This window comes from Ochotona princeps, chromosome 7 (genome assembly GCF_030435755.1).
Source record: "Ochotona princeps isolate mOchPri1 chromosome 7, mOchPri1.hap1, whole genome shotgun sequence".
NCBI lineage: Eukaryota > Metazoa > Chordata > Mammalia > Lagomorpha > Ochotonidae > Ochotona > Ochotona princeps.
Window position 1 is genome coordinate 17,670,417 of NC_080838.1, and position 24,820 is coordinate 17,695,236.

Consider the following 24,820-nt stretch of genomic DNA (forward strand, 5'->3'; position numbering starts at 1 on the left):
TCTTGCCGTCAAAAAAAAATGTACTGCCCCCTCATCTACTTGCCAACATCCCTCTCACAGTTCTCTCCTTTCTGTCTTGTATCATGAAACTTCTTCTTACTTTACTGAATTGGTTACCATCAGAATATAAGTATTTGTTTCTCCACTTAAAAATGCAATAACTTCTGCATTAAAATTTATTCTCAAAACCCTTTTTACTACTCCTCTTTCCAGGAAAAAGAAAAGGCTCCTTGAAACGATGTACATGCTTGTCATCTGCAGTCTTATCTTCCAATTCCCTCTTAAATCTGCCCGGTTAGAATTGGTTTGCTGCAGCATCAGCTGGCAGATGCTGGCACTGAGGGCTAATTCTGTCAAGGTAAACTACAGAACTACCTGGACAGTGCTGATCTGGCAGTGGGAGTGAGCCCAGCAGGGAAATAGTAGGCACCTCCTACTTAGGTTATCACTCCCACTGGAGAAAATGAGAAACAGGATGGGCAGACATGGCTAAACAGCCACCAGCATCTGTGTGGGCTAGATAATACAGCTGGTTGGGTTGAACTAGGCTTCCATACCCACTGACATGTACCATAGCTGAATGGGATGTGGGACACACTGGACCAGTCTGCTGTACATACTGGCAAGCACGGGAACCAGGGCAGGGGAAGAACAGGTGGGGGTTATTGTGGGTCGCTTCGACTAGGTTGCAGCTCCCACTAGTTTGTGTGAGGGCCGAGTGTGTGGTGGGCAGGACTGGGCTAGGCCCCAACATCCATTGGTTTGTACAGAAGAAAGGGTTGGAGACAGAACTGACACAGCAATTGCAGCCACCAGCATAAGTGTAAGCTAGTTGGGGCGACAGACTGTGCCAGACCCTGTACTGACAGGCACACACAAGAATCAGGTCTGTGGTGGAGTAATGAAGACTACCATATCCAGAAGTAGACACAACGCAACATGCATCTCTGCTTCCAAACAAAATTTGGAATGCCAACGAAAGTGCTGGACATATCTAGACAATGGGATGATAGACTGTCTAACATTGTACCAGTATTGTCGGGGCACACTTAAATAGCAGACTGATGGAATTTTAACTCCTTATGGAGAGTGTGACATTATGGGAAAAATTAATTAGGGAGGAATGGGGGGAGGGGAATGCCACCAGACTATACAGAATTGTAAGATAAATTTCAAAACTAAAAAGTTAAAATTAAAATTAACAAAAAAAAAAAAAAAAAAAAAAAGAAAGAATCAGGTCTGGGATCACCTCAAAGATTCTTTAGGCATACCCTCAACTGAGCTGCTGGACTCAGAACCCAACCACAAAGAGAAGTGCAGGTTTCATGGTCTGAATGTGGCGTGCATGTGTCAAAGCTGAGCTTCCTTGGTGGCTCAGACACAGCAGAGGACAGCATATCCAGGTGCACATGGAGGATACAGCAGTACACTGGAGCCTGCAGAGCACACCTGGTACCACAACAGAAGATGGAGGACAGGACAAATCAGTCAACTACCCCAGCCAAGCACTGGCAGTGAAAATCTCAGCAGAGACTCTAAGGTGAACTATGTCAGCCAATGGATTCTGGAGAGATTTCATCACGATTGGAATGGAGAGATTTGCAGCAAGTCAGAACTCGTGAACTATCAAAACCACTTGAGCAGGACCCTCAGAGCCTACCCTACTTCAGGTACCCCAGATGGGTGGGGCTTCTCCCTTTATCTCCTCCATTACCCCAGATAAAAGGATATGTGGAAACAATGATCTCACCCACTTTCCTGTAGCCCTTGACCCTTTGTGCACTAATCAACTATGTAAAGATTATAAAAAAAAAAAAAAAAAAGACAATACTCTTGGGCTAAAATGAGAAAGCCAATCAAAAGCAAAAAATAAAAATCACGGGTACTGTTGCTTCAATAAAAGCTGTTACAAATAACCCGAACAGGACAAAAAGTAACAGTATCCATGCCAAGTTAACAATATATTAGAAATAAAAGTGAAAAAACTTTTGGAAGATAAAAACATTCACAGCAAAATCGCTGGGCATAACAGAACACAAATAGGATATATAATACTGTCATTAAATAACAAAATCAGACAAAAAGGACTATCCCAATCATTTTAAACATTTAATAGGACTTGAATCAACAATTTTATACTCAGGGGTTATTAGGGGAAAAATATTTTTATATCCAGCTATGCTGTCCTTCAAACATCAAAGTAAAACAAAGATGAGATCAACTCACCAAAAGTTCATATATACTAATCTACACTATGCAAGTACTAAAACATATCCTTTGGGTCTGGAATAGTAGCCTAGTGGCTAATGTCCTCTCCTTGCACGTGCTAGGATCCCATATAGGTGCTGGTTTGTATCCTGGCAGCTCCACTTCCCTTCCAACTCCCTGCCTGTGACCTGGGAAAGTAGCAGAGGATAGCCTAAGGCCTTGGGATCCTGTCCTGTGTGAGACTGAGAAGAAGCTCCTGACTCCTAGCTTAGGATCAGTTCAGCTTTGGCTGTTGAGGCTACTTGGGGAGTGAACCAGCAGACAGAAGATTTTTCTGTCAATCTGTCTTTCCAATAAAAATAAATAAATCTTCGGAAGATCATCCTCTCTGTCTCTCCTCCTCTCTGTATATCTGCCTTTCCAATAAAAATAACTAAGAGAGAGGAAAAGAGACACAGAGGATGATCTTCTGTCCGATGATTCACTCCCCAAGTAAGCCCAACAGCCAATGCTGTGCCAGTCCGAAGCCAGGTGCCAGGAGCCAGGAGCCAGGAGACTCTTTCGGGTCTCCCACATGGGTGCAGGGTCCCAAGGCTTTGGGCAATCCTCAAGTGCTTTCCCAGGCCACAAGCACAGAGCTGGATGGGAAGTGGAACAACCAGGATACGAACCAGTGGCCATATGGGATCCCAGTATATGCAAGGCGAGGACTTTAGCCACTGGGCTATGGCGCTGGGACCCCAACTGGGTCTTCTAATTGTAATTTATTTCATTTTATTTGGGGGGAGGAGGAGAAAAGAAAAAAAAAAGAATAGTCATCTTCCATTCCCTGGTTCATTCTAACTGCTCAGAACAGCCAATGCCAAGTCAAGTTGAAGCCAGTAGGAGCCCATATTGGAGTAGTACGGACCCATCATTCACTGCTTTCTAGGATACCCACGAGTAGGGAGCTAGATCAAAAGCTGAGAAGCCAATACAGGTGCTGGTATCCCAGGCTGTAACTTGGTTATGCCAAGTGCCTTCCCTCCCACCCCCACCAAGTCATAAAAGAGTGTGCCCTACCCCCTGACAACTACTAAAAAAAGGAGAACTGGGATTCACACCCAGACTCTCTACCACAACCTGCAGCATGAGTATCAAGTGTCCCTAACAGGCATCAACAGTACAGCAGTGGGTTAAGTCACCATCTGCAATGCGAGCACCTTTTCTAGTCCTGTTCTACTTCCAATTCAGCTCCTGGCTAATGCCCCTGGGAAAGTAAAGGGGCATAGTCCAAGTACTTGGGCCCCTTTTACCAATGTGACCATCCAGATGGGAGTCCCAGCATCCGGCCCAATTCTAGCCATTGAGGCCATCTGGGAAGTGAACCCCCAAACAGAAGATCTTGCTGGCTCTGAATCTCCATCTATAACTCTGTTTTTAAATAAATAATAAGCCCTTAAAAAAATTATTCCATGGGCCCGGCGGCGTGGCCTAGCGGCTAAAGTCCTCCTCGCCTTGAATGCCCCGGGATCCCATGTGGGCGCCGGTTCTGGTCCCGGCGACTCCACTTCCCATCCAGCTCCCTGCTTGTGGCCTGGGAAAGCAGTTGAGGATGGCCCAATGCATTGGGACCCTGCACCCGCGTGGGAGACCTGGAGGAGGTTCCTGGTTCCCGGCTTCGGATCGGCGCGCATCGGCCCGTTGCGGCTCACTTGGGGAGTGAAACATCGGATGGAGGATCTTCCTCTCTGTCTCTCCTCCTCTCTGTATATCCGGCTTTCCAATAATAATAAAATCTTAAAAAAAAAAAAATTTAAAAAAAAATTATTCCATAACAAAGAAAAAGTTAAAAGACAGCAATTCTTCTTGGTCATTTGGTGGTAGTGGAAACTGGACAGCAAATAATGTGACACTATCTCAAGAACTAAAACTACAGAAATGTAAGAAGGTCAGCGCTCTGGCTTAGTAAACAGTCCACTCCAGAGTGAAGAGGGCCCCAAGGAGGCTCCATGATTTCTACAACACAAGTCAGTACAAAAAATCTGCAACAATGCTTATTTTTGAAAACACATATTTTCAACAACACAACTGATACATTAGGGAAAGCTCTGAACACCAAAGTCCATTTGCAAGAAACACTGGAAAACAGGATCAGCAGAGATCCACAGCACCCACTAGTTACCTCAATTCACCTGTGCTGTGATGCACCCCACACACACACGTGATGTTCCACCTTTCAGATTTTACACAACCTTCCTTCCACCACTTCAAAACAATTTAAACTGCATTCCTTCAGATGTCCACTTGCAGATTACACTATAGTTAAATGTATTTCACAACTATTGATCACGTGATAGAACTATGCTACCATTTTTAAAGTGATTTGTTTTTAATCATCAAAAGCACTTTTAAGTGTGCCTTGCTCCATTCTTCCTATAGACCCTGAGTTTTTTCCTTTTTTTTTTTAAGATTTATTTATTTTTATTGAAGACAGATTTCCAGAGAGAAGGAGAGACAAAGATCGTCCATCAGCTGGTTCATTCCCCAAGCGGTCACAATGGCTGGAGCTGAGCTGATTCCAAAGTCAGGATACTGGGTCTTTCACAAGGACATCCACTGATATAGGGTCTAAGACTTTGCCCAGGGCCCGGTGGCATGGCCTAGTGGCTAAAGTCCTCGCCTTGAAAGCCCCGGGATCCCATATGGGCGCCAGGTTCTAATCCCGGCAGCTCCACTTCCCATCCAGCTCCCTGCTTGTGGTCTGGGAAAGCAGTCAAGGACGGCCCAATGCATTGGGACCCTGCACCCGTATGGGAGACCCAGAAGAGGTTCCAGGTTCCCGGCTTCAGATTGGCGCAGCACTGGCTGTTGCGGCTCACTTGGGGAGTGAATCATCGGACGGAAGATCTTCCTCTCTGTCTCTCCTCCTCTGTGTAAATCTGGCTGTAATAACATGAATAAATCCTTTAAAAAAAAAAAAAAAAGACTTTGCCCATCCTCTGCTGCTTTCCTAGGCCTTTAAGCAGGGAGCTGGATGTGAAGTGAGCAGCCAGGACACAAATCAGCACCCATACACGCAAGCGGGAATAGCTTGTTGAGCCACAGTGCTAGCCCCAAGCCCTGAAACCTTAATTGCATGACTTTCCACATAGCAATGATTTTCAGGAACTTTTATTTCCTAATAAAGCAGTATTATATAAGTATATATATAAGTATACTATCAAGGGTCTAATTACAAATATTGGCTATGATTATTCTAATTCCCTTAAAGAAGTGTTTCAATTGTTTTATCAGCCAACATAAATTTTGCCTAGTATAAAACCTGGTTCAAAACAGATAATTAGGGGTCTGACACTGTGGCCTAACAGCTAAAGTCCTCGCCTTGAACGCACCAGGATCCCATATGGGCGCCGGTTCTAATCTCAGCAGCTCTACTTCCCATCCAGCTCCCTGCCTGTGGGCTGGGAAAGCAGTCGAGGACGGCCCAAAGCCTTGGGACCCTGCACCCACAAGGGAGACCTAGAAGAAGTTCCAGGTTCCCGGCTTCGGATTGGCACAGCATCAGCCACTGCGGCTCACTTGGGGAGTTAATCATCAGACAGAAGATCTTCCTCTCTGTCTCTCCTCCTCTGTATATCTGACCATGTAAAGAAAATAAAATAAACCTTAAAAAAAAAATTACTGTTTAAAAAAACTATAGTTTCCCATGAAGTCTTACAGAAATTTCAATTATCACAACTGAAAATATACATATTGTACTAATCAAAGAAAACCTCAGTGAACTAGAGAAAAACACCGGCCCCTTCACTTATTTAATTTTTAAAATTTATATTGGTGTGTGTATATATATATATATTTCAATGTCAGAGTTATAGAGAAGGAGAAACAAAAAGAGAGAGACAGAGAGAGATTCTATTTGTTGGTTCACTGCCAAAATGGCACAACAGTCAGGGCTGTCCCAGGCTAGAGCCAGGAGCCAGGAGCCAGAGACTTCATCCAGGTCTCGCACGTGCATGCAGGGGCCCAAGCTCTTGGGCAATGCTCTGTTACCTTACCAGGTACCTTAGCAGAGAGTTGGACCAGAAGTGAAGCAGGTGGGGCTGCAAGCATTGGCTTAACCTCAGCACCTGCACTGACCCCTCCATTTACTTCTGCACTGCAACTTTTATTTCACTGTTAAACAGTTTTTTTAAAAAAATCACTAATTGCTTTTAAGAAATCGAAATATGAACTAGCAAACAACATAATTTATATGTTACCCTGGTGGGAAAAAAACCAACATGCATCAAGTTAAGACTAGTTTTTTTTTATTTGAGTTACAACTTCAACACAAGTTTTTAAAGTATGCAGCAGAAAACAGCTTAGATGTTTAACTGCACAGCTGACATGCCAGGGAAATTCCCAAAACTCAAGAATACAACCATAGGATAAAATTTCCTCCATACCCTATTATTTATACTAAGAACTATCATCCTTTAAATCTCTTTATTTTGCTCTTCCTACCATCAGAACTAGCAACTGATATTCTTTTCAAAACCATTTTTCACTAAGAATCTAAATTTTTCTCTCTTCAGAGATACTGCCTGTAAATAGAGCAAAGTTGTACTCAGAGATCAATGCGGATGTCTGACTAGCCAGACTGGCTGGTGGGTGAGGTGATGGGTACTCTCTTCCAATCAACTTCCCAAAATATCTTTCCAAACTTTAATTCAACTTGAGTTTTGAGCCTTCTCAAATAGTCATAATGCAATAACAACTTAATTTTTTCTTTCTTATGGTTTATATTCCAGTTTAACAATATATCATATGCAGTCATTTTCAACTTTGTATCAGAAGTAGTGGTTGAGTTTAATTGAACAACCCACCACTGAGCCTTTCTACAGAGGCTGTACGTTGGCCAGTTCCTCACAACTCTAATCCTCATACCATTTTTCCTTCAGGGCTAAAACAATCAAAAAAAAAAAAAGGCAGCAAGAAATTTTCCTCTTATTATGCTCTTGTGATGAGGCAATACTATGATTCATTCATAAATGAAACTTGCAAGGTTTTACACGATAATGCAGGCTCTGACCAATATCCTGCAATTACCTCATATAATACTGTACTCTACAATGCCAAGGCCCAAAAAATATTTATGCAAACACATAATCCAAAGATCTTTCCTTTCTGCCCTACAATCATCATTTTAACCTTCATCTGTTGTAACAATACACATGAAAAATCACAGAGCATTTTAATCAATAAACAATTAAGGCAACAAAGTCCCAAATTTAAAAAAAAAAGCTTACATTGTAATTGTGGAAGATATGTAATAAAAATCCAAGTAAATGTACTACAAACGAGAATTTAAAACACTGAAGAAAAACAAAGAAGGAAAGCACAATGAAGACCTATGTATCAATCAGGGGCACCTAACACAGTCCTACACGAAAGAGAAGCAAGCCGTGCAGCTATCTAGAGGAGAAAACTGTGAACAGTTCTTTGTATATAATCCTTTATGTTACTAGGCTTTTTAGGTTCAAATTTATGCTCTAATACACGAAGAGGTCATACTTAAGGCTGTCAGTAAGAACACACACCAAGCAGTGAGGTCTTTAGCTGATGCAAAGTTCATCCATCACAGTTCTGCAGTCATCAATCACCCAAAGCACCATGTCTGTTTCTAAACAGTGTTGCTGTTCTGTTCGGTTTCGTTTCAAGATCTATTTTCTTTATTCACAATACAGAGTAACAGTCAAAAAGATCTTCCATCTGTTGGTTCACTCCCTAAATGGCAACAACAGCTGGCGTTAGGGGCATCTGGAATCCAGGAATCCATCTGGGTCTTCCCTGAGGGAGGAAAGGCTCCAAGCACCTGAGCCATCTTCTGCATCTTTGCAGGTGCATTATCAGGGAGCCGAATTAGAAACAGAGCAGCACTCAATTATGAGATGCTGACAATGCAAGCAGTGGCTTTACCCACTACACATCAATTAACTAGTTAGTATGAACTTAAATAATGACCCAGAATGATTGTAAGTTTGAAATATCTACAGACATAAAACCTTACATTCAGGGCCCAGCGCGGTAGCCCAGTGGCTAAAGTCCTCACCTTGCATGTGCTGGGATCCGGTACAGGCACCAGTTCCTATCCCAGAGGCCCTGCTTCCCATCCAGCTCCCTGCTTGTGGCCTGGGAAAGTAGAAAAGAATGGGCCAAAGCCTTGGACCCTACATCCATGTGGGATACTCGAAAGAAACTCCTGGTTCCAGATCGGTTCAGCTCTAGCACTGCAGTCAACTGGGAAGTAAAGCACATACAGAAAATCCTCTTGTCTTTCCTTCTCTCTGTAAATCTGCCTTTCCAATAAAAAATACGTACATTTTCAAATATATATATATATATGCAGTACTCTATTAAGCTTTTGCTTACTTTTTCTGAAAATATACTGTTTACCACTAATGAAAAATGATCACTATTTTATTAGAATACTCTACTGCCTAATCTGTACAAACAACTTTTTGTAAAGATTTATTTATTTTTATTACAAAGTCAGATATACAGAGAGGAGGAGAGCAAGAGAGGAAAATCTTCCGTCCGATGATTCACTCCCCAAGTGAGCGCAACGGCTGGTGCTGCGCCAATCCAAAGCCAATCCGGAGGCAGGAGCCAGGAACTTCTTTCTGGGTCTCCCATGTGGGTGCAGGGTCCCAAGGCTTTGGACCATCCTAGAGTGCTTTCCCAGGCCACAAGCAGAGAGCTGGATGGGAAGTGGAGCTGCCAGGACTAGAACCGGACCCCATATGGGATCCCGGCTCGTTCAAGGTGAGGACTTTAGCCAATAGGCGCCAGGCCCTGTATAAACAATTTCTAACCTTTTCTCTTGACCCAGAAAATCACTATATGGGATGTCAATGTTTGCAGGTGTCATAATAGCCCACCTGCAAGCGCTGACATCCCATATAGGCACCGGTTCTAGTCCCAGTTCCTCCACTTCCAATCCAGTTCCATACTAATAGCCTGGGAAAGCAGCACAGGATGGCAAAATCCTTGGGTGCCTATACCCACACAGGAGACCCAGAAAAGCCCCTGGCTTCTGCCTTCAGATTGGCTCAGCTCCAGGCCACTGCAGCCTTTTGGGGAATGAATCAGCAGATGAAAAACCTCTGTCTCTCCTCCACTCTGTAAATCTGCGTCCCAAATAAAAATAAAAACACTAAAAAAAATTTCTGGCTTCTGTGCATTCTCAATTTAAAAGGAAAATATATTTTTATTTGTTCATTCATGCTTTTCCTGATTCCAAAAAAGATTTACAACAAATATTTAAAAGAAAAACAAACAAAACCACATCATCTAAAAGTTTTGTCAGGACACTTTACACACATTTTAAGAAACTACTCTGGGCCCAGCGGCGTGGCCTAGCGGCTGAAGTCCTCGCCTTGAACGCCCCGGGATCCCATATGGGCACCGGTTCTAATCCCGGCAGCCCCACTTCCCATCCAGCTCCCTGCTTGTGGCCTGAGAAAGCAGTCGAGGACGGCCCAAAGCTTTGGGACCCTGCACCCGCGTGGGAGACCCGGAGGAGGTTCCAGGTTCCCGGCTTCAGATAGGCACGCACCAGCCCGTTGCGGCTCACTTGTCTGTATATCCGGCTTTCCAATAATTATAAATCTTTTAAAAAAAAAAAAAAAAAGAAACTACTCTGTGGGTCCGGCACGGTAGCCTATTGGCTAAAGTCCTCACCTTGCACGACCCAGGATCCCATTTGGATGCCAGTTTTAATCCCGGCAGCTCCACTTCCCATCCAGCTCCCTGCTTGTGGCCTGGGAAAGCAGTCGAGGACGGCCCAAAGTCTTGGGACCCTGCACACATGTGGGAGACCTAGAAGAAGCTCCTGGATCCTGGCTTCAGATCAGCTCGGCTCCAGCCATTGTAGCTGCTTGGGGAGTGAATCAACAAACAAGATCTTGCTGTCTCTCCTCCTCTGTATATCTAACTTTCCAATAAACATAAATAAATCTAAAAGAAAGAAAAAAAATTACTCTGTGATTTTTTCAAGAGTATAGCAAAAAAACATTTCATCTTCTGGCATACTTTTTTTAGCTTAAACATTTAACCAGCATGTACAGAAAGGGACTAAAAGACATGCAAAACTTTGTTTCCAGCTGGTTTTTTTTCTTCTATACTCTAAATGACTGCAGTACAAAGAAAAACATATTAAAATCAATTATTACAAAGTTACTGTCCATATACTATTGGGAAGCTGGAACTGCTACACAGAAATGTAATCTATAATAGTTAACCTTTTCCATGCAAATGGAAAACTGTTGATTAACAATTCCTAATCTGAATTTCATCAGAAACTAAAGCTAACCAAAGTACTATCCACCAAAGTACTATCAAGCTACAAAACCAGCACTGCTTCCAAAGGCAATAAATCATATGAAGTAATTTGTGCAACCCGCTGAAATTACCATTCATTTGCCTAACAAGGAAGGTACTCTTTTTAACACTTCACCTCTCTCAAAAATAACTAAAACACGAGACAACTGTAATTTTAAGAGCCCTCAAAAAAGTTTGATTTCTGACTCTAACATTGTCTGTTGAACATAATTATCAGTCTTGAGAATTATTATCTCAGACTCCACCTTAAAAAATTGAGAATAACTTCAAAAATGAACCAATTCTGAAATGATAACCACCCAACATTCATGTTTAAATTTTTTTAAGACTTGTGTTTATGGGAAAGTCAGATTTACAGACAGAAGGAGATACAGAAAGATCTTCCATCCACTGGTTCACTTTCCAAGCAGCTGCGATGGTGGGAGTTGGACCAAGTGTTCAGGAGCCAGAGGGCAACAGCTTCTTCTGGGTCTCCCACACGGGTGCAAGGTCTTAAAGCTTTGGACGGTCCTCAACTGCTTGCCCAGGCAGGGAGTTGTGGGGAGTGGAGTAGTCAGGACATGAACCAGTGCACACATGGGATTCCGGCTCTTGAAGGCAAAGGATCAGCCAAATGAGCCACTACAATAGACCCTCACGTTTGAGTTTAAACGGTTTGCGTTGGGCCCATCGCAGTAGCCTAGCAGCTAAAGTCCTTGCCTTATATGCACCTACATGGGTGCTGGTTCATGTCCTGGTAGCCCGCTTCCCATCCAGCTCCCTGCTTGTAGCCTGGGAAAGCAGTAAAGGATACCCTGCACCCGTGTGGGAGACCAGGAAGAGGCTCCGGGCTCCTGGTTTTGGATCAGCTCAGCTCCAGCCGCTGTAGCCACTTGGAGAGTCAATCAACAGATGGAAAATCTTCCTCTCTGTCTCTCCTCTCTGTATATCTGACTTTACAATAAAAAAAAAAAAAATACTAACAAAAAAAGGGAGGGGGTTGTTGTTGTTGTTAGTTGAAAGGCAGCTCTTCCACCTGCTGACTGGCTACCCAAATGTGCCCCCCAAGAGTGTGAAGCAAGCAGCAGAAGCCAGGAACCAAGAACTCCAGCTGGTTATGTGCTGTTTCTCAGAAAGCAAATAAATAAGATGCTTAATCAGAAGCAAGGCTAGAACTCTGGCACTCCAACAGAGGATGTAGGGGGCCTGAGAAGCAGCTCAACTTGCTGCCCCACAATGGCAGCCCCTAAATTTAAGTCACAGATATTATCACACTGCAAGGTTAACTTCTCTAAATACTTATGGAAAAGTCTGTTCATTAAGCTTGTTCCAACATAAAAGCATCCAGGCTAAGCCCAAACTTGCAGTAATGGCATACAGTATTAATGGCATACAAGTATTCTTATCCTAGTTTTTTATTACCCACATTAACACAGAGGGAATGGTGTCTCTCTCTCCCTCCCCTTTCGAGAGGCACCCCACCTCCCAGCTTTTCGGAGGTGCTTTCCCCTTCCTCTCCCTTCCCTGCTCACCTGGTCCCTTCGCAAATAAACTTATCTGTTTGCAACAGAAAAAAAAAAAAAAAAAAAAAAAAGCACAGGAGGAAAACAAAGAGGGAGGAAGCAGAAGCAGCAGCAGCAGCAGCAGCCATGCCTAGCAATACTTGATTAGAAAACATCAATCAGGGCTCAGCAAACTTTTCCAAGTAGGCTAAAATGTAAAAAAAGTGTAGGTTCTGCTCTTCTAGCAACCTCACTTTTCTCACCCTTATCCTAAGAGTGGTATGAAAACTCTAGTAACACTCTCAAACTGTGGCATCAAGAATAGCAAAGCCCACAATTTTCGGACATTTTTGACCCAAATAAGTAAAAACAGTGTGAAATGCTCTTTGCCCTAACCCACCACAAAAAAAAAGCCCTGAAAAACAAAAATAATGCTTCTTTAAACATTCACGTATCGCACTGATTCATCCTCCCCTTTCTCTAGACAGAAAACATAAACATTCCACCAATGCTAGTCAGTAATAAACAAACTAAACTAAACTAAATCAGGCAATTAACAGTGCAGAAACTAAAGTTTTGCGAACATGGAAACCAGGTTTATAATAAGAAATTAAGGCAAACACATTTCATTACTTTCAAATTAAGTTTTCAAATTTTTTAGTAAATCCTTGTCTAGCAGCACTTGCACCAGGATCTCGCATGGGCACTGCTTCATGTCCCAACTGCTCCACTTCCCATCCAGCTTCCTGCGTGTGGCCTAGGAAAGCACTCGAGGATGGCCCAAAGCCTTGGAACCCTGAAGGTGTGGGAGACCAGGAGAGGCTCCTGGTTCCTGGCTTCAGATCAGCTCAGCTCCAGCGACTGTGATCACTTGGAGAATGAACCAGCAGAAGATGATCTTATTCTCTCTGTTTCCCCTCTATCAATCTACCTTTCTTTTTTTTTTTTAAAGATTTATTCAGTTTATTACAAAGTCAGATATACAGAGAGGAGGAGAGACAGAGAGGAAGATCTTCCATCCGATGATTCACTCCCCAAGTGAGCCACAACGGGCCGGTGCGCGCCGATCAGAAGCCGGGAACCAGGAACCTCCTCCGGGTCTCCCACGCGGGTGCAGGGTCCCAATGCATTGGGCCGTCCTTGACTGCTTTCCCAGGCCACAAGCAGGGAGCTGGATCGGAAGTGGAGCTTCTGGGATTAGAACCAGCACCCATATGGGATCCCGGGGCTTTCAAGGCGAGGACTTTAGCCGCTAGGCCACGCCGCCGGGCCCCAATCTACCTTTCTAAGAAAAATAAATAAATCTTTCAAAAAAAAAAAAGCTAAGCTAACTTCATTTAAGTTTATTACAACCAAGTATGGTGGGCCTTGCATGGTGGCATAACAGACAAATCCTCTGCCTTCAATGCCAGCATGCCGTCTGAGTGCCAGTTGAATCCTGTCTGCTCCATTTCTGATCTGGCTCCCCGATTATGATCTGGGAAAGCAGTGGAGGATGGCTCAGGTCCTTGGGTCCTTGCACCCACACAGGAGGCTCAGAGGGTTTGGATAAGCTCAGCTCTGGCCCTTGTAGCCATCTGTGAAGTGAACCAGCAGATGGAAGAACTTTCTCTCCTTTTCTCTTCTCTCATCTCTATAAAGCCTGCCTGTCAAATAAAAATAAAGTCTGGCACAACTAATAAAGTCAGGTGCCAGATAACTTAACAATAGCCACAAACCTAGCACAACATTTGATTACAAAGCTTTGGAGTATGTCCAACTTTTCCTCTATTGGGTGGGCAGGAGAAGCAGCTTAACATGAGATGTTGTCACGCCTGGTGCAACATCCCAGAGGCTGAGGTCCTTGCCTTGAATGCACCAGGATCTCATATGGACGCCGGTTCGAATCTCAGTGGCCCTGCTTCCCATCCAGCTCCCTGCTTGTGGCCTGGGAAAGCAGTCGAGGACGGCCCAAAGCTTTGGGACCCTGCACCCACATGGGAAACCCCAAAGAGGCTCCGGGCTCCTGGCTTCTTCAGCCTGGCTCAGCCGAGGCCCTTGTGGCCGCTTAAGGAGTGAATCAATGGGCAGAAGATTTTCCTCTCTGTCTCTCCTCCTCTCTGTATACCTGTCTTTCCAATTAAAAAAAATGAGATTAAGCTGTGGCTTCATATGCCTGCATCCTTCATAACAGAACGCCAGTCTGGGACCCAAGTACTCCATTTCCATTCCAGCTCCTTGCTAAGGCGCCCGAGAAGCAGCAGGAGCAGGCTCAAGCATCTGAGTCCCTTCCAACTGTGACACAGACCCAGATGGGCTTCCTGGCTCTTGACTTTGGCCAGGCCCAATCATAACTGTTGTGGGCACTTGAACAATGACCAGTGGGTGAAAAATCAACCTCTTCCTTTCTTTCTCTCCTTCTCTCGCTCTGTTACTTTGCCTTTCAAATAAACAAATCAACAATTTAAAAAAAAAGTCAATTCATTAAAGCTAAGGAAATTAGAAGCAATTTTAAAAAGCTATTTTCTTCATTCCTAAAATAAGGGCACTATGCTTAAATCTCTTCCTTTTCCTTCATTTAGTAATTTTACATTTATTTTGCCTATATCTTTTGTTAATTTTTAAAAAGGTTTACTTATTTATTTGAAAGGCAGAGTTACAAAGACAGAGATTATGCATACATCTCAGCACAGCAAATCCTTAACAGTTCCTGTGCCACTGCCACGACCACTGAAGAAAACATTCGCTGCTTAATCAAAATTCACCATTTTATGAATGGTTAAACAAATTATAGTACATCCCTATCATCAAGATTCACTCAGATTTAAAAAAGGAACAAATCAGTAATTCAGCCAAGAACCTGAATTTCAAAAGAATTTTGCTGCATATAAAAAAGCCAATTCCAAAAAGTTGCATGCTGCAAGATTCTTAGTAAACATTCCTAAAAAGACAAAACATACAGAGGACAGGCTAGCAGTGATTATTGAAGGCTGCAGGAGGACAGGATGGGTGCAGGGTAGGTGGCTGTGATTCTAAAAGGGCAACAGAGGCATCCTTTGTGTTGCTTTAACTGTAGTTACATCTATGCGCAGTAACACCAAACTGAACAAAAACACAGGCAACTGAGAACAAGTCAAATTGGGGAACTGTGATTTAAAACTGGTACAATGCACCAATGTTTGGATAATGATACATTCTGTATACTTCTTAGACCATGTAAATCTAAAGTTACCTCAAAATAAACAGTCTGATTTTAGGAGCTGGCACTGTGGCTCAGTGGGTTAAGCAACACTCACAATGCCCAAATCCCAAACAGAATGCTGGTTCTGGTCTCAGCCGCTCTGCTTCCTGCTCAGCTTCCTTGGAAGGCAGTTGGGTAGATGGAAGTCCAAGTGCTTGGGCCCCTGTCACCCACGTGGAGACCCAGCTGGAGTCCCAGGCTTTGGCCTGGCCCAGTCCTGGTCGCTGCAGCCATTTGGGGAGTAAGCCAAGCTGACAGGAAACATGCGTGGTTTAGTCTTACCCTCTCTTCTATTGTTCTGCATTTCAAGTAAATCTTACAATTTTTTTAAAGTGCTAATAGTTGAAAAAAAGCTGAGATCCAGTAATATTAAGGAATGATTATTAATGGTATCACTACAGGACAACGTCCTTTTTGTTCAAAGATGCTTGCTTAACTGTTTAAGAATGAAGTATGTTTGTAACTCCTTGTAACTACTTCAAGAGAGAGAAAAGCAAATATAAAAATAATTCAAATATTAATCTTTGGTAAAGTGTTTATGCTACTCCTTATCCTTTCATTTCAACAGTGTAGCTTTTGTAACGGGTGAGATTAAAAATATATTGCAATCCAAAAACTATTGTAGTCCTACCTACATATAATTAGTCTTTTAAAACTTTTTAAAATATTCCCCTGTAACGATGCCTGTGGTCCTATTTACTGTCAAGTTAAAGCAAAATGAAACATTAATAAGGATTTCAGGGTAACATGTGACTTTCCAATGTTTTTCAGAAACAACCAACTAAATCTGCAGGACATGGACAAGTCAATATCAATAGTTTTCTAAAATCAAAACCATTTCCACAAGAATGAAAAGTCAATCTCTAGAAATTCTGTAACCTCAGAGTTCTACTATTTTGCAAACAAGTGAAATAAGTTGTAATTGTAGGAGAGAAAGTTAACTCTTTTCTATTATATAGACCTCTCAAATTTTAAAAGCCGAAGTTTGGCAATTATACTCAATTCCTTCAAAAAGAAATGTCTGCCTGAAAGGGCAAGCCACATTCTAAATGCAAAAACAAAAAAAAACTATTTTTTTTGCTACAATGTATTCGCTACAGCGCCAAAATGTGAGGCATATTTTACAATGTAAACAGTCCCTACAAATATCAACGCATTTATGGTTCTAAAAAATTTGCAAACCGTGTACATCTGAAAGGTGGGGAATGAGTAAGTTTCAGCAGGCGTCCGCAGCACGCATCTTAAACCTTCTTGCACTCCCTTTTGTCTGCTAAGTTCTCGCATCACTGTTCACGTACTTCAGAGCACAAGCGAAGTCTGTGTCTTAGAAAGCCCACAACCCAGGCATTCTCAACTTCTCACTTCCTACCGGACCGCCCCCCTCGTCTCGAGCCCCACCTCCCCAGGAGGGTGATGGGGTGTTTCCCGCTCCGAGAAAAAAAAAGCCGAGAAATAAATGTCCGCTCCCTACTCCAGAAAGGAGGGAACGCGAGAGGCCGAGGAGCTGCAGACTTCAAATACACAACGGACTAACCAGGAGGCGGCCGCCTGGGAAGCTTCCTTCGCATCCCAGAACTTCCCTCCACCCCTTCCCTCGCAGGCCATTCACGGGCGCGCGAGCCGGCGGGGACAGGTGAATCCCGGAGCCGAGAGGACGAGCGAGGGAGGAGGGACGATGGAGGGATAGCCGCGCCCGGGCAATGAATGAGCCGCGCCGCATCCGCGCCACCTGTTCCTTCCAAGGGTGCCACCCCGGCCTGCCAGGAGGATTCCCACACCACCCGGGCCGCCGCCCGCCGCCCGCCGCCCTCCTCCGGGCCGGGCCTCCTCTTCCCTCGCTCCGAGCAGGCTGAAAGCCGGCCGTCTAGGAGCCGGCGAAGTTGGGGCCTAGTCCGGAACCAGGGCCTCTGCAACGTGAGGCTCGGAGCCGGGGAGCGGGAGGCCGCTCGGGTGGCGGCCCCGAAGTGGGAGCCGCACGGAGGGGCCGTGGGGGGGAGAACGCAGAAGTGCGTCCGGCCCAACTCCGAAGGCGGGGTCTCCGGCCGAGGCGGCTCGGGGGAGCCGGGTTAGGAGTGACAGGCCCGGGCAGCGGCGAGATCCGACCCGGGGCTTGCGCCCAGACTCCCACTCACCAAGATTCTCTTGAAGAGCGCGTTCTCCTTGGGCGGGAGGCTCACGGCCGGCATCGTTCCGGCTCCTCCCGCGGCTCCCGCCACCACCCGGCCGGGTCAGTCGGTTTGTCCGACCGCTGCCGTTCCCTGGCCGCCTCAGCCTCCGAGACCCCGATCCGTCGCCACCACCGGACCTCGGGTGTCGCCGCAGCGCCCTATGCGAGCACTCCCCTTGGGCTCCTGGTCTTTTTTTTCCCCCTTTCTCACTTGGCGCTGCCGCCGCCTCCCCCCCACCCCCCTTACGGGTCTCCGTCGGCGGTTCACGTGGTAACTGAACAGACCGACAGAGGCAGCCAAAATGGCGGACGCGGAGGGCTTTCCCACCCGGGTCACACCTCCCAGCACGCAGGCGCGGTGACCTTCTTTCCCCTCCTCCTCTGTCCTGGAGCGTGCCGGGAAAGCCGGCGGCCTGCGGGCCTGCGGGGCCGAGCGGCCCCCTCGGGAAGGCCTGAGCTCCTCGCTGCCAGAGGCTTTCCTTCATTGGATAAACCCGGGGTGAGCCGGACGTGCCAGAAGGCAGGTGTAGTTATTCAAGAGACGGAAATGCCTGATGGAGGAGCAGAGGCCGAGATGGACCTAGGAAAACGGCTTCACCTCACTGGGAACTGGTGAACGGATCCGAAGGGGAAGGAGCTTAATCGACTCTGTCCAAGGGTGGGAGAGGCTGGCCGATTAAATAAGCGTGGGTGGCCGGGGTATCAAGAGTTGAGTGAAAATTGCCTGACATGAGCCCGAGAAAGCCCTCATCCAGAAAAGAAGTGCTTTCCTGGCACTGCCCAAAAAAACACCTGAAGGTCGGAGAGGGTGCGTTTATCCGGTGACCATGCAATGTGGTCTTACCAGACCTATGCTAACAGTCACCTTGGTGCAGGGGAGAATTCAGGGTCACTGGCTCCCGTGGCAAGTGCTTAACACTGTGATTTCATTCACCTCCACAAATCCTCATCTCAGAAGGCAAAGAGTTCCAGGCAAGGACACTGAATAACTGCAGGGCCACGCCAGCTACTGAGCAGGCCCCCTTTCACAACATGTCGTTTTGTTCATCGGCAACCAAGCAGAACTTTTCCAAGATGGCACAACATGAGTCAGCTTACATTTGGTCTCCAATGCCCTCTGCAGATCCTGAAATCTTCAGGTAGCGACTAAGCACCATGAAACACTAGTTATGTGGTGGGTGTTCGCCCTTTTAAATGTATCAATAGGTATTGTACAATTTCCAAATCACTCGGACCCTGCAAGATATGAGTTGAATAAGGTGTTTCCCAGAGGTCCTGGCACGATAGCTCAACACCTAAATCCTCGCCTCACATGAACCAGGATCCCATATGGACATCAGTTCATATCCCAGCTGTTCCATTTCCCATCCAGCTCCCTCCCTGTGGCTTGGGAAGGCAGCAGAGGAAAGCCCAAAGCCTTGAGACCCTGCACCTGTGTGGGAGACCAGGAAGAAGCTCCTGGATCCTGCTTTCAGCGAAATCTTTCTGTCTTTCCTTCTCATTGGGAATCTGTCTTTCCAATAAAAATAAACAAATATTTTAAAAAATGTTTCCCCTTATCTGGACAATAAGATGCTGGTCTCTGCTAGGTATATGCTTGCAATGAAAGAATCTCAACTGAACTTGAACTGTGGTAATGCAACAAGGTGGAGGAATCCACCACAGGGGGAGGGTTTGGGGAGGGGTGGGGGGGAATCCCAGTACCTATAAAACTGTGTCACATAATGCAATGTAATTAATTTAAAAAAAATGTTTCCCAGAGGAAAAACCTTACATGGAGCCTTGGCTTTTCAGGGTGGGTATGTATGGCCCAGGGGTTTGGCCACTGCTTGTGATGGACGCCTTGCATGGGGCAGCGCTAGGTGGAGTCTCAGCTACAGGCTTCACATGCAGCGTGCTGCTCCTGCACCCATGAGGCAGTGCATGATAGTTCAGGCTCTGGAGTCCCTCCCCAGACACAGGAGATCCTAATGGCATTCCTGGCCCAGCTATTACTGGCATTTAGGGAGTGAACCAGTGCATTCTTCTCCCTCCCTGTCACCCTGTTTTTCCAATAAAATCAATGGGTCTTAAAAAACAAACCAGTTCTCTGGCCCAGAGCGGTAGCCAGCAGCTAAAGTCCTTGCCTTGCACGCACCAGGATCCCATATGGGCGCCAGTTCTAATATGGGCGGCCCTACTTGCCATCCAGTACCCTGCTTGTGGTCTGGGAAAACAGTTGAGGATGGCCCAAAGCCTTGGGACTCTGTACCCACATGGGAGACCTGAAAGAGGCTTCTGGCTCCTGCTTTCAGATAGGCACAGCTCTGAGCTTTGCAGTTGCTTGGGGAGTGAATTATCGGACAGATCTTCCCTTCTGTCTCTCCTCCTCTCTCTATTTCTGACTTTCCAATAAAAATAAATTAAAAAAAAAAAAAAACATGTTTCAGAGGTCGGGACAGTGTTGTAGCAGGCTAAGCCTCTACCTGTGCCGCTGGCATCTCATATGGCGCCAGTTCATGTCCAGCTACTCTACTCCCATCCAGCTCCCTGCTTGTAGTCTGGGAAAGCAGCAGAGAATGGCCCAAGACCATGGGACCCTGCACACACTGGGAGACCCAGAAACAGCTTTTATCTCCTGGCTTCAGACCAGTTCAGCTCCAGCCACTGAAACTGTTTAGAAAATGACCAAGAGATGTCAGATTTCTCTTGTGTTTCTTCTCTCTGTAACTGCCTTTCCAATAAAAGTGAATAATTTGTCAAAAAAAATCATTGTCGTTTTGAAATATGGCCAATGTTTTAACATTAACTTTCAATATATATAAACCTGTAGTTCATAATCTTGCACTTTTAAATAGTTATTACTTTGTGATAACCTGCAAATTTCACTGCCCCTAAAAGGTCTTTCAAGTATCCGAACTATTAAAATGTAGAAGAGTTGTCCATCTACAGGTGATAATTTTAGCTTAGTCATTTACTTGGGTAAATCTCTGGCTTCATATCCAAAACACCCTTCAGCAATATGACTTCTAAATTTCTAAATATGGCTTTCTAAATTTCTCATATCAATACTGTTCTATTTTTCCCTCCAGGGGAAGATAACTTCTGGACTTTGAAACAGTCATGTCTAGAAACTGAGTACCCTATGAGATGAGCCAACAGTAGCCTCTGGAAATGTTACCTTCTTTCTGGTTGATAACAAATAACACTTTCTAAGTTGCACTGACTACTAGTCTGCTTCAACATTTATTTCCTAGTTCAAATGTACCTACAAAAAATGTAAGAAAAAAAAGCAATATACCTAAAGATAGTAATCTGACCGCAAAGCAACTTGATATCCTGAACTCAGCAAAATACGGGGTCAGCACCATGGTCTAGTAGACTAAATCACCTGGGGCTCCAGGACAGGTGTTGGTTTCTTTCCTACCTGTTCCACTTCCCATCCAGCTCCCTATTTATGACCTAGGAAAGCAGAGGAGGACAGCCCAAAGATTGAGCCCCTGCACCAGCATGGGAGACCCTGAGGAAGCTCCTGGTTCCTGACTTTGGATCAACTTAGCTCTGGCCATAGCAGCCATCTGTGTAGTTAATCAGTGGGTAAAAGAACTCTCTCTCTCTCTCTCTCTCTCTCTCTCTCTTTCCTTGTCTCTTCTCTCTATTACTCTACCTTTCAAACAAAAACAAAATAAATCTTTTTAAAAATATATACACATTCTGGGCCCGGCGGCATGGCCTAGCGGCTAAAGTCCTCGCCTTGAACGCCCCAGGATCCCATATGGGTGCCGGTTCTAATCCCGGCAGCTCCACTCCCCATCCAGCTCCCTGCTTGTGGCCTGGGAAAGCAGTTGAGGACGGCCCAAAGCTTTGGGACCCTGCACCCGCGTGGGAGACCCGGAAGAGGTTCCAGGTTCCTGGCTTCGGATCGGCACGCACCGGCCCGTTGCAGCTCACTTGGGGAGTGAAACATCGGATGGAAGATCTTCCTCTCTGTCTCTCCTCCTCTGTGTATATCTGGCTGTAATAAAATGAATAAATCTTTAAAATATATATATATATATATACACATTCTGGGCAGCACTATTTCACAGCGAATCCATGTTGATTTGAGTTACCTTGTGAATGACAGCTATACTTCCAGGAAGTTAACTTATAGAACTAAGTGATTCTACGATGATAATGGTGACTTCATTCACCTTGTGTCATGTACTTAGATGACACTTTGATCAAAGTACCTCCACAAAAAATTTAGTAATACACCTAAATAAAATCATTTACATTGAAACTTTTTAAAATTTTTAACTAGTTTCTAACAGATTCCCTATGATGTGTAGAAACAATTTCCTTGCAAACTTTTAACTCTACAAAAGGGATATGTGAAATTTCTGCATTTTCATATGCAAGATTTCTCTTATGAGTCTGCCATTTTTCATTTCTAAAGTATCTGAATTCTAGAAGCAAAAGAAATCTATGGATCTGTCCCTCAGATTTAACAAATGTTAACATTTTGCTATTATTTCTAATATGTTTTAAATCATCTATTTATTTGAAAGGCAGAGAGCCATAGAGTGTTTCAATCCCCAAATGACAGCAACAGCTGGGGCTGGGTCAGGCTGAAATTGGGAGCCTGGAACTCCATCCAGGCCTCCCACATGGGTGCAGGGACCCAAAGACTTGTGCTATCCTCCATCTTCTGCTTTTGCATGGACCTGGATCACAGGTGGGACCGGAAGGGCCAGTGCTTCAGGTGATGGTTTAAACTGTTGTGCTGGAATGCTGATCCCATCTGATTTTTTTTTCCAAACTATACACTGGCAGACACATTAGCAGGTACACTCTTCTTTCAGGTTCTGAATCTGACCCATGGTGCTGCCATGCATCGTAAGTTCATAAACAGATGTGCAGTTTTATACTTTTATACTATTATACTATTATACTTTTATACTATTTCAACTCTAGTTTTTCTTTATGCCTCGCAGGGAGATGTGAAGAGTACACTTTTACCAACATTAAATTTTGAACTAAAACTTCTGCTTTTAGTTGCTAAGTCTCTTTTCTTTTCACCTGAGTGATGAGTAAGATTTCAGCATTCAAGGTCTGGTTATGCATAAATGAATGCTGCGAAACGACTTCTGCCAAAATGGCGTAGCTCTCAGCTCCCAGCTGAAACTGCTTCCTCAGGATTCTTTTCAAGATGAAGTTTCTCCGAAGCTGCCTGCTCTGAGTGTAGAGTTCCATGAGCGCTAACATGCTGGGAGAAATATGCGTATACTTCATCATGTTCCCAAAATACACCCAGGGACCACAGCTCTGCAAAACAACAGAACAGCCCTTGCCAACAGCAGTCTTGGAGTTTGTATTCCACTGCCTGGTTCTGTGCACTCTGACTAAACGTGGCTTCTGTTTCAACATGTGAAACACCAGCAGAAGCTTCGCCAGGACAGGCTTCCAAGGGATGGGAGAAAGGATATGCCACTGAGGAACTGCTGAGTGGACATGAAGCCAAGAAACTGAGCGCCAACAACTGACTCAGCACATCAACTGGGTGGTTTGCTTACACGAGCTTGACTACAGAAGGCTCATACTAGGTTACAAACTATGAAGTGACTCACAAGTTAGCACTGCATTAAGCCAACACTTGTAGGTTTTAAAAAAGCCTCTGTTTTAGTCAATAATCTTTTTTTTTTTTAAAAAAAATGTATTACTAAAGAAAACACAAAGGGAAAATAATTGCTAACATTCATTTTGCTTTTAAAATTAACCTATATGGCACAGGTTTAAAGGAATAATTTAAAAGGATTAAATTGATTATATTATCTATTTCTATTTTTACATGGGCTCTAGAAATATCAAACTAGAATTGAATGTTCAAAAATCCAGACGAGAGAAATTCCATCTGTAGGTTCCCTTTCTAAATGGCCACAGTGGCTGGACCTACTTCAGGCCAAAGCCAGGAGCCTGGAACTCCAGCCAGTTTGCCCACGTGCCTGGTGGATCATCTTCCACTGTCTTCCCAGGCGCTTTAGCAGGGAACTGTATCAGAAGCAGAGCAGCAGGTAACTTAACTCAAGGAGCGCGAACACGGCCAACTCCAGTACAATGTCTTTAAAAGGCAAAACCAAATCATTAACTACCGCCAGGCACCTTCTAAGCTTCCTTATGACCCCATACAATAGGTTTTGTGTTCCAGTTAGGAAGAGGACAAGTGATGTGCCTCAAAAGTGGTGGGCAGGAATGGTGCGTTGCACCTGGCAGTGGAACCTTGACCTGCAGCTCCCGGCCTCCAGCAGCCTGGGGCTTGTTTGCTGCACTAGGAGCAGGCCTGGGTTTCAGGCTAGAAGACCTCACGCTGAATCCCACACCTCTGCCAGCGTGTTACCTCAAGATCTTTCTTCCTTTCTTTCTTTCTTTCTTTCTTTCTTTCTTTCTTTCTTTCTTTCTTTCCTTTTCAAAGGTTTATTTTTCTTTTTATTGCAAAGTCAGATATAGAGAGGAGGAGAGACAGAGAGGAAGATCTTCCATCCAATGATTCATTCCCCAAAGTGGCCACAACAGCTGAAGCTGAGCTGGTCTGAAGCAAGGAGCCAGGAGCGTCTTCCGGGTCTCCCACGAAGGTGCAGGATCCCAAGGCTTTGGGCCGTCCTCAATTGCTTTCCCAGGCCAGAAGCAGGGAGCTGGATGGGAAATGGGGCTGCCGGGACTAGAACCGGTGCCCACATGAGATCCCGGGCATGTTCAAGGCAAGGACTTTAGCCACTAGACTACTGCACTAGGCTTGCTTTCTATCTTTTTCTTCTTTCTTTCTTTCTTTCTTTCTTTCTTTCTTTCTTTCTTTCTTTCTTCTTCCTTCCTTCCTTCCTTCCTTCCTTCCTTCCTTCCTTCCTTTCTTTCTTTCTTTCTTTCTTTTTCTCTTTCCTTCCTTCCTTCCTTCCTTTCTTCCATCATTCCTTTCATTCTCCCATCTATCTTTCTTTCTTTCTTTCTCAAGATTTTTAAATTTTTGGTGGCAAGCAGATATACAGAGAGAAAGAGATGCAGAGAGAAAGATCTTCCGTTCATAGGTTCACTCCCCAGATGGCTGCAACAGCCAGAAGGCAGGAACTTCCTTTGAGTCTGCCAAGCAGGTGCAGGATCCCAAGGCTTTGGACCATGCTCTACTGCTTTCCCAGGCAACAGACAGGGAGCTGGATGGGAAGTGGAACAGCTGGGACACGAATCAGCAGCCACCTGGATTTCCAATGCATGCAAGGGGACGATTTTAGCAACAGGCCATTGTACCAGGTCCAAGATGTTTCCTTTCTTAAAATGTCAGGATCCTCTGGCACCAACTTTGTGTCATACTAGGTTAAGTCACAACCTGGGACACCTACAATTCATTTGGGTGCCAGTCTGTGTCTCAGCTAC

At 44.8% G+C, this 24,820-nt stretch overlaps 1 protein-coding gene across 1 annotated transcript in view; it reads right to left on the minus strand.

The window, feature by feature from the left end:
- NAA15 (N-alpha-acetyltransferase 15, NatA auxiliary subunit) overlaps window positions 1–18,007 on the minus strand; it is an 86,649-nt gene extending 68,642 nt beyond the window's left edge. The window contains exon 1 of the mRNA XM_058666837.1: window positions 17,406–18,007. Coding sequence (XP_058522820.1) covers window positions 17,406–17,459 — 54 coding nt within the window. The 5' untranslated portion in view covers window positions 17,460–18,007. The remainder of the gene's footprint in view (window positions 1–17,405) is intronic.
- Window positions 18,008–24,820: the final 6,813 nt, after the last annotated feature.